Genomic DNA, 10,286 nt, shown 5'->3' on the forward strand with positions numbered 1-10,286 from the left:
TAAAGGAGTTTGTTTTTACTAAATTAATTACATTTGACACAGCTTACCCTTAAATCTAAGACTAACCATTTCTTGAACACATGGCTAGAAAGCCAGTGTCTTTGTAAAACAAACTTTTAACATATTTCATCACTGGCACCAAAAAGGTTAAAGTATGAGGTGTGTTGATCATATTTAAATATTTGAAAACTAGATGCTAGAAAGCAAAACGTTTTTTCTATTTTGTTTTTCATTGTTGATTTTTTTTTATTTTATTTTTTTTTAGTTTGCTTATGAAGGCCAGAAGCGCAACTTGTGCTCAGTCCACTAGAGGGAACTGTTATGCGGATGTTTGATGCTGCTGCTGCCCTCTGGTGCATGCCAAAGGCGGTACATTTAACACCGTGTGTGTACAATGCTACGCGGTTCATTGATGGGAAATAAAAAAAAAATATATAAATCTTTTAGCTGTAGGAACTAGGGAAACATATTCATGATGCATTCAATTCTACTACCTTTGTATTATGTTGAGCCCCACCTCTTGTATTTAAGCACCATGTAATTGTGAAGCACACTGTAGAACAGGAAGCGTCTACGACAGCTTCATTTTGCAGATATCCCACTATGGACATGTTTACGGCAAAAGAACACATATACTGTATATCAGTCCAAAGTAGTAATGATTTTAACTTTGTAGCATGTATATATTTTGCAGATTTTTAAGAAACACAAAATTTGTAAAAATGTCTTGCTCGCAAGCATTCCATGTTTTGCAGTGCCAAATAGCTGTAGCAGTGTATGTATTTCTCTTGGCCGTCAACCTGCATTGTGCATCCACTCATAATATTACAACTTTGATCAATGTACTTATTCAGTCATGTATTTTCGATGTCTTAATGTTTAATTTATTGTCGTTTTTTTCATATCTATAATATATTTTCTACCAAGTGTGAAACCTGTTTTGTTTTGTAATGTTTGAATGCTCTGTGGTGTTCAAAGGGCATATTGTTTGGCTGTTGTTGTTTATATATATAGATATGTGTAGTAGAAAAACTGGGTTTTTTTTTATAAAATATTTGAATATATAAATCTGCATGACTTGTGTTCTTAATGTGTTTCCTAATTTCTGATTTGACCTGTGTAGAAAATACAGCCAGTAAGCATCTATCACAAGTCACAATATAAAAAGATATATTTAAAAATAAAAGTGGGCAAGCTGTACCAGATGTTAAACTGAGACCCTAAACTGCAGTAATCGAAAAAAGTCAATGCGTTTCGTGAGAACCACAAAGTTGTGCAAATTCAGCCTTGTCTACAGATCAATACTTTTGCTTCCCAGCTGCACAAACTCCCCAAACCTCAAACTATTTACACACAATTCGAGATAACGCTTAGTAATAATTAAACATCTTTGAATGAAGTTGTGGTAAGAAAACTCTAAAATGTGTACACGTAACTTGAACAACTTCTACCAAAGTACACCCACATGGAGTAGTCAAACGTTTGTCTAAAGTCATAATGAGAGTCATTTAAGTGTTACTGTCGACTGACATTAATGAGACAACTTGGAAGAACATAGCAAAGCATGGTAGGGCACGGGCATGTTATTATTATTATTATTTATTTCTTAGCAGACACCCTTATCCAGGGCGACTTACAATTGTTACAACATATCACATTATACATTATACAGATATCACATTATTTTTACTTACAATTACCCATTTATACAGTTGGGTTTTTACTGGAGCAATCTAGGTAAAGTACCTTGCTCAAGGGTACAGCAGCAGTGTCCCCCCACCTGGGATTGAACCCACAACCCTCTGGTCAAAAGTCCAGAGCCCTAACCACTACTCCACACTGCTGCCCATGTGGTGATATTGTGGTAAAGGATGCAGTTACTGCACATACATGGGGAAGCATGAACATTTAATACAGCAAACTTCCATCAGGGTCCAGCCTGTAGAAACGCTGATTGAAACTGTATGGCAATAGAAGTGTTGGAAATCAGTGTTGGCTATAGCAGTTTATGACATGTGGGGCATGAGTTAATTTCTGTCCAAGAGAGCTACAAATAGAGTTCACCTGGCAGGTGAAGTTTATTTACACAGTATTGTGTTTTAAAAATCAATACCAGTAGTAGATAAGATAAGTTTGCTTTCCAACTGTTATTCCTATGTCTTGTTTATTGGCACATCCTGTCCCTTGATTCTCGTATATAGCAGGGACTTTACTATCCGAATAATACGCCTGAAATCACTTTATCGAGCCTGTGCTCCAATATCCTAATTAGATTTTTGTATGAAACACTGTGACCCCCTGCATATGACTGCAATACTGTAATTGCTGAACTGATGTGAAAAGGAAGTGTTTTGCAAACAGATAGTAATAGTTCCTATCAAAAGATACAGAACCTGTAATGAAATGCAACATGTGTTTAAAATTGTTTTTGAATTTAAAATCTTTTCCTCATGTAGTGGGGTTATTGCTAGTAGGGGTGTCCTTCTGTCATTGGATGTTTTATTGAGTTGACATGAAACTGTGTTTTTCAATAAATCTACTCCCTCGTAAGACCAGTTTACTTAAACCTTTTGGTGGTCAAAATAGTGAATTTCCACTGCACTGTATAACAAAAAAAAAAGCAGACGCAGTAAATTGGTTTGACACCTTTTGCTGTGGTTGATGTGTGCTTAGGGGAGTGACGTGTTGGATAAAAATAACGCATGATTCACTGCTCATGTGTTACCTGCCTTCCGGCATTAAATAAAAAAAAATATGTATATCTGTACAGTAAGGCAAGAAAATGTGGCTGTTATTTATTCATCATTTAAGTTCCAAACAAAGCCAATAGATCAATCATGCCTCTTGCTAGTTTCAGTATGTTTTTATTTGTTTGTATTTTTTATTGATCCACAGACACCAATACAATATATAGAAATGAGTACAGTAAAAACGTACCCCCCTTGTACATTCCTGAAGTATTCTTTTAAATAACAAGTATAATGTATGGACAATACTGTGTGTTTAAACCTAACTTAAACAGATAAATTCTGGGGGTTTATTTTATATCAAACTCTGCATCTTCTTATTAACACTGTTGCCTTAAATACAAAAAAGTTATTCAGTGCCAAACCTTTCAAATTATTCAGTAAGAAAAAATGACACACAAAACAAACAAAAAAATGTACCTTAATTGTATCTCTCAGTAAACAGATACATGAAAAAACGGTTTTGAAATGATCTCTATTTTGAATAGATATTGTATCATCTGTTACCCTGTGATAATAATCCTCAACCCCTTTTCTAACATGTTTACAGATGCTTGATAATGTACCTTAAAGTGTGACCGACACGAACACTTAAACACTTGGTCCCAGTGTACCAGAACAATAGATTTTGATTCCACTGATGAAGGCTTTTACTTGGTCTGTTTGACTTACTATAGTTATAATGGATTTCACGATTTCCATGAAGCGTACCCATTGCAGTGTAATATGTAGGTTTACTTGAAAAATTCCAATTTTTGAATGAATAGTGTAAATATGCATGTTTTTCATCACTTCAAAATAAATACAGCAAATGTTTGCCTTATTGACTGTTGCACTGCATTCTCTAACCTGGCAACCATCTTATTTTGCTTCTGGTAAATGATTGAACACACACTGCCTAGAGCTGCATGATTTCTTTAAAATGTCTTCAGTAAAAAGGACACCAGCTGCATCAAAGATCGGAAACATTTCTGCTAAAGATCGCTCTGTCTAATACAAGAAAGGGACATTTTACCTGTCTGTTGTTATTTTTAAATGTATTTATGTTTTATTTTGTTTGATGATTCACTGATGGTGAAAATCGGATGTCTTTAAAAGGTGGACATTCTGTAATTTAGCATTTAAATATTTCGAGAAAAAAATCAATTTTGAACATGACAACACCTTTTTCTGCTTTAATAATATTATGTTTAATCATAAAATATATTGAAATACCTATTTTCAGATCGTGAAAAGCAGTGAAATAAGCCATCTTTTTACTGTGAAAAAAATACAGCCCTAGCTTAGTTTTATCGTAGATTAGCAACAGAATTTATGATAGCATATTTAAAGTTTTAGAACATTTGAAATGCACTGCAACCTGTTTGTAATACACTGTACAGGGACATATTTCCCAGTGTCCTGCAAGGTGACAGTGTAAGTTTGACTTCACAGGGTGCCAGTGATAGTCCACTGTCAAGTAACGAGTCAGTGTTCCATAATTCCTGGTACATTCCAGTCCAGTTCACCCACCCTAGCAGTGTCACACATACCCATTGAGGTTGTAGCCATTGAAGTTGGTTCTCTGAGTCCTGGAGGAGGAGGAGGGTCCCGGGGGCCGGGGGTCTTTGCTCTGGGGATGGTTATTGCTGTTGTGTGCCGCTGGGTTCCGGAAAGTCATTTGCTGCGAGTGCTGGAGATTGCTGATTGGGTAAGGGTGGAGTCCCCCTTCCTGCCCACAGCAGGAGGCACAGAGGATACCCCCACCTAGAAAGGAGAGCAAGGCAGACACCATGCCCACATAGAGCGACTCTCCTATCTCGTACTTGTAGCTGTGGGACAGGTTAGGGTCGTAGAAAACGCTGATCACCTCGTTAGTTGTCCATGACACAGGGATTAAGCACATGAAGCCAGCAGCCAGGAAACAGCAGCCCCCAGCGCCAGCCACTTTGGATTTAGCCGAGGACTCCAGCATGCAGGTGGTGCACTTCATCCCAACACAAGAGATGACACAGCCCAGGCTGGACAGAACCACTGAGATGACCATCATGGCCCGCGCAGCCTGGAGATCAGAGGGCAAGGCCAGCAGGGAGTTGTAGGTCTCGCACTGGATGGTGCCCGTGCTGTGGTAGGCACACTCCATCCACAGGCCTTTCAGGTAGCCCACGAATGTGATAATGTTGGAGCCGGTGTATGCAGTGGTTCTCCAGTTGGGCAAAATGGTGGCAACCAGTGTCCCTAAAAAACCCAGCATTCCCAGAGTGAAGCCGATCAGTTCCAGCCCTGTGGAAGACATTCCTGACCCTTCTTTTCACTCTTGACTTTTCCAGAAATGGGATTCTCCTGGATAAGTTGGGGAGAATTTGTTCGATGTTCCTCTCCTGTTCTGGGTGGTCTGAAAGCCCCGGGATATCTGGGTCACTGTTTTTATATGAAAGCAAACACGCTGGTTAAATATTCACTCATCACAGATTTCCCAGCCACCAGTAACAAACACTAGACCCTCTTCTATCATAAAGGGAACATGCTACAGCGAAGAGAGGAAGGATTTATAGGTCAGGGTCAGTGTCTGCTGGGGTGAGAGAGGTATTATGTGTAAAATCCTCACTCAATAGCTTGTGTGAGACTATTGTCATTTTGAGTCATATTCAATGAGAAAATATAAGTCAAGCTCTAGCTCTATTACTGAATTGGCCTTCGCTTGTGATTGTTAAATAGACTTAGAAATGTCTAACCAGGACAGGCTATGCAGTGTTAACAAATAATTCCATTATAAAACAGACTGGGTGAACAGAGCACTCTGATTGGCTGAAGAAGATTCTAAGCAGTGCTGTTGTTTAGGCAGAAAGGCACGGCAAGTGTAGGTAGCCATGCGGTAATTTCAAAACTCATGCTCTAACAGTGTCTTATAAGAAATGACCCGTAAGAAAAACCTGAGTAATGTAGAAATTAGATTTAATAATGTCTGTTAAATACATAATTACACAGCAAAAAGTAGTTCCACAATGAAATAACAGATACAGGTTAGAAAATAAGGTATTTAAATATAAATAGTGTTTTTATAAATAGAAGAGACAGTGTAAACAATTAAAGGAGGAAAAAACACAATGAAATGCTGATATATACAAAATGTGAGATGTTCTGCTTTTAAAAGTGACTTGTACAGTATAATACATGGTAATAAGCATCCACACTTTTTGTCCCATGATAATAATCCTCAACACCTTTTATGTTTAAAGATGCTTATTAATGTAAGGGTGACTTTTTGAAATGCAGAAAGTCATAATTAATCTGTATTAAAGTCAAAAAGTCATAATTACACCATGTGACAACACAATGCCTATTTATGAAATGAAAAAAAATAATAAAATAGCAAGTGAATTACTTTCAGTTATAATTGCATCTTGGGCTTTGCTCTTGTGGTTTTTGATGTCACCAGAACCCCTCAATGCAATTATAATCTTGAAATTCACTGCAGTGCTTCTTCTATATACAATTAAGCAATATCCACAGGAGGCGTAAAACATAAGTCAGTTTGACTCAGCTACAGAGTGCTGTCTCAATGCTGTCACTGGTGTTTGTTTATCAAAACTGTACCTTATCATTTTATCCCAGGATATAGAATTTGAAATCCCATTGAAAGTGATTGACAGAGAGATTTCATTTGTCATATAATTTATAGTATAAAATATCATTTGTTTGTAAATCAACCGTACAGGACCAGAAACATGTATCGTGTCTGGCAAACCTAGTTCTGCATCGACTAGCGTCATTAAACTCCAAATATAAACAACTGTATACAACACAGAGGGTACAAAATTAGATCACATCCTGCCTAGAATAAAGTGGCAATCGGATTTCAAGAAATACAGCATACACAATCGGCTGCCTATAGAACTTAAGACGGGGATTCCTGTCATATACAGCATGCAAAACGATATCTCTTCCATTGTGTTATGAGTCACAGTGTCCAAACTGGCACCTCTAGATAACCTGTTAGCTGGTGTGCAGTCAATGTTGCCAGTACTGTGCAGGACCAGGGGCAATTGAGAATCAAGCCAGTGCAACAAACACGTGTTAAAATGCCAGTGTGAGTACAAAATATTCTGATTGTATAAATTAAGGCTTTTACAGAAACATTGATGATTGAGTGTTTAAAGCTATAGATAAGTGCTGATGCATACATGCATTGCTCTTGGTGTTCGACACAGTGTAAGTGTGGCCAAGCAGTATTATACCCTCCTCTGTCAGTGTTCCTCAGTTCCTGGTACAGCCCAGTGCACCCACCTCTGCAGTGTCACACATACCCATCGAGGTTGTATCCATTGTGGCTGATTTTGTAGTTTGTGCTGCCAATGGCATTGCCGTTTTGCACCGCTGGGTTCCGGAAAGTCATTGGCTGCGAGCGTTGCGGGTTGCGGTTTGGGTAAGGGTTGAGCCTGAGGCCCGGGCGTCTTGAGCCCCCTTCCTGCCCACAGCAGGAGGCACAGAGGATACCCCCAGCAAGGAAGGAGAGCACGGCAGACACCATACCCAGGTAGAGTGCCGCACCCATCTCATACCTGTAGCTGTTGGGTAGCATAGGGTTGTAAAACATACGGATCACCTCATTAGTGGTCCATGACACTGGGATTATGCACATGAAGCCCGCAGCTAGGAAACAGCAGCCCCCGGCGCCTGCTACTTGGGATTTGGTCGTGGTTCTCAGCATGAAGACGGTGCACTTCATTCCAACGGAAGAGATGACACAGCCTAGAGTGGACAGAACCACTGAGATGACCATCATGGCTCGTGCGGCCTGGAGATCCGGGGGCAAAGCCAGTAGAGAGCGGTATATTTCGCACTGGAAGGTGCCCGTGCTAAAGTAGGCGCACTCCATCCACAAGCCCTTCAGGTAGCCCACGGCTGTGATAATGTTGGAGCCGATGAACGCTGTCGTCCTCCAGTGCGGTAAAACGGTGGCCAACAGTGTCCCTAACAAACCCAGAATTCCAAGAGCAAAGCCGCTCAGTTCCAGCTCAATGGAAGCCATTTCTGACCCTTCTTTTCACTCTCGACCTTATCAGAATTGGGAGTCTCACTTATACGTTAACACAAGAGAGCCTCAGCCTCGTCTCGGTCCTGTTTTGGATTGTCGGAAGGCTCCTGAATTTCTGTGTTGCTATCTTATATAAAAGCAAGCAAGCTAGTTAAATATTTACTCATTACAGAACTATTTCACAGCTACCAGCACCCTGAAACAAACCTTTGACCTATCATAAAGGTAACATAGGCAATAAAAGGTAATAAAAGGTAATGAACTACAGAACAGATGGAAAGGATTCTGCTAGACAATAGAGCAGAAATTCAGGAGCCATTTGCTTTCTTATGGGATAGACCATGTTGTGATGTTTCCATTCAGCACCTAACAATGAACCTTAGTGTCATGTATTGCTTAACCATCAGTGACTTCTTTAAAACCAACATAACCCATAATTTGCTAGAACTGTGGTACTGAGTGGAGTCAGGTTCAGGAGCGGAATAACACTGATAAATAGTTCTTTTTTATTTCTACCACATGATGTTGTATCAATAGCAGCCTGTTTCCAGTCAATATAAATGTGTTACAAAAGGGGAACTCCGGGTTTCCTTTGAGAGATTCTGATGACATCATAGACCACAGGAGCGATCTCTAATCTGAACAGGGCAGTTGAGTTTTTTTTTTCTAGTTTCCGCTGGTTTTCTTGTTCAGAATTGACTCTTGTCGGTCAGAGCTCAATCGAAATCTAGTATGGTACAGCAACTTTTTGTTCACATAAAAAAAAGTATTTTTTCAAGAAAACTGACAATTTGGATAACCAGATCAAGCAGTAAATTTGAAACCCTGTTTCGTGCACCTCATTGCAAACATTTCTGTTTCACATCCTGGTGTCTACTGCATTTGCTCTAAGAGTACGAAATAGCACACAAAACACATTTAGACATGATTCTGAGAGCACTAGGTATGCTTTAAACTTCAAAGTTTTAAAAAGTCACCAGACTGTGATAACCGAATAGAAAACTGCACAAAGAGAATCTAAACAGCAAGAAAAATACAACCAGATAAGATCAAATAATAGATAAGATAACTGTAATGTCATACTCGATTGGCTCTTTAACAGGAAACCTGTGTCTTATCTACGTTTCAGTGATACTCAAGCCTTGTTTACAAAACATAATGACATTAGGGTTGGGCTCTTTGGTATGTGCAAAACCAAACAAACACAAGAGCAGTGATGTACAGAGAAGCCAGTGACATGTCAGATTATTTTTTTTTTTTTACCAGTATATGTACATGTGTGTGGAGGTGGGGCATCAAGTACCACAGACAAGAGGAAGGGGGGCACAGTCTAGAAGGTTTGAGAACCACTGCCCTACAGGACAAAGGCTAGCCCTGCAGGCTCACAGGAAGCTTGGCCAGTAGGGACTACTGTAGCATGGTGAGGTTGATCAGTTCCTGTTGATTGTACTTATCACAGTTTCCAGACAACTTGTCATAGCATGTGTAACAGGGCGGAGGCTGGGTGTGAACTAGCGACCCCGCTCTAGCGTCTAAACCACAATGAAAAAGAGCCGGGCTCCTCTGCATTCTTGGTTTTAAAACATTTGACCTCATCTCATCTAATCAACAGGGGACAGGAAAGAATCTGTAACGGCAGTGTATTACACAACACTGCCCGTTGCACATGTACAAGCTTGTTGCACAAGTCTGTGGGATTTTTTTTTACCAATGTTCTCAACAGATCACTTTCAACTTCAACACTGTCTTCTCTACACCAACCTTGAACCAGCACTGATCCACTGCATTCAGAACAGTCTGATGTTTCCTTCTCAGTTTTACAACATTTAATCAATATCAGCATGGATTGCCTAGTACTAGAATGACATTAAAGCGAATAAATACATCAATAAATCTGAATATTAGGCTAAATTCACAGGTTCTTAATCATTTTCACAATCACACAAGTAGTGTTTTGTGATTAAAACTAAGAAAAATAAAATAAATAAAAATGCAGGACAAGAACACAAACCCCAACAGACTCAGACATTCCTTGAGACTCAAGTACATACCTATAAATGTATACTAAATGTGTACAACACTGGCACACACAGAAATACATACCGCTATAGCCTTCTGGACACAGCTGCCCACCAGACTATCCACAGGGTGAGACGGGGCAGAGCTGTCTCGTCCCGTGGACTCCCCTCACCAGTATGCCTGTTCCCTTGCTCACTGCGGTGAGTTGTGAGGCTGTACCTTCCCCCAGTCCTGGAAGGGTTACTCGCCAGGATTAGCTTCCTTTCTTCACCCTAATCTTTCCTCACATGTTGGGAACATAATAACAAACTTAGCTGCTGGCTAATCTGCCCCCAGTCTACAGCACACAGGTCAGAGAACAGCAAACAAACAGCAAACAAGCAGAATGCTTATGAATGTACAGCAAAAAAAACTCCCACTCTCATTAATTATCCCATGCATACCCATTAACGAGATATACAGATATGGCCAAAAGCGTTGCTTCAAAAATTGAAAAATGTGAC

The 10,286-nt window shown here is 39.6% G+C and overlaps 2 protein-coding genes across 2 annotated transcripts; both read right to left on the bottom strand.

Moving 5' to 3' along the window:
• Positions 1 to 1,697: 1,697 nt before the first annotated feature.
• LOC131701714 (claudin-2-like) lies at positions 1,698 to 9,996 on the bottom strand. The gene is made up of 2 exons (XM_059001367.1): positions 9,868 to 9,996; positions 1,698 to 5,147 (listed from the first exon to the last, which is right to left on the bottom strand). The coding sequence occupies exon 2, from the start codon at positions 5,020 to 5,022 to the stop codon at positions 4,270 to 4,272; it is 753 nt and encodes a 250-aa protein (XP_058857350.1). The 5' UTR covers positions 5,023 to 5,147; positions 9,868 to 9,996; the 3' UTR covers positions 1,698 to 4,269.
• Positions 5,156 to 8,523, bottom strand: LOC131701715 (claudin-14-like). The gene has a single exon (XM_059001368.1). The coding sequence runs from the start codon at positions 7,756 to 7,758 to the stop codon at positions 7,024 to 7,026; it is 735 nt and encodes a 244-aa protein (XP_058857351.1). The 5' UTR covers positions 7,759 to 8,523; the 3' UTR covers positions 5,156 to 7,023.
• Positions 9,997 to 10,286: the final 290 nt, after the last annotated feature.

Source organism: Acipenser ruthenus, chromosome 26 (genome assembly GCF_902713425.1).
Source record: "Acipenser ruthenus chromosome 26, fAciRut3.2 maternal haplotype, whole genome shotgun sequence".
Classification (NCBI taxonomy): domain Eukaryota; kingdom Metazoa; phylum Chordata; class Actinopteri; order Acipenseriformes; family Acipenseridae; genus Acipenser; species Acipenser ruthenus.

Excerpts from the sequence above, each read along its gene's own strand:
- LOC131701715 (XM_059001368.1), bottom strand. The coding sequence starts at position 7,758 with ATGGCTTCCATTGAGCTGGAACTGAGCGGCTTTGCTCTTGGAATTCTG.
- LOC131701714 (XM_059001367.1), bottom strand. The coding sequence starts at position 5,022 with ATGTCTTCCACAGGGCTGGAACTGATCGGCTTCACTCTGGGAATGCTG.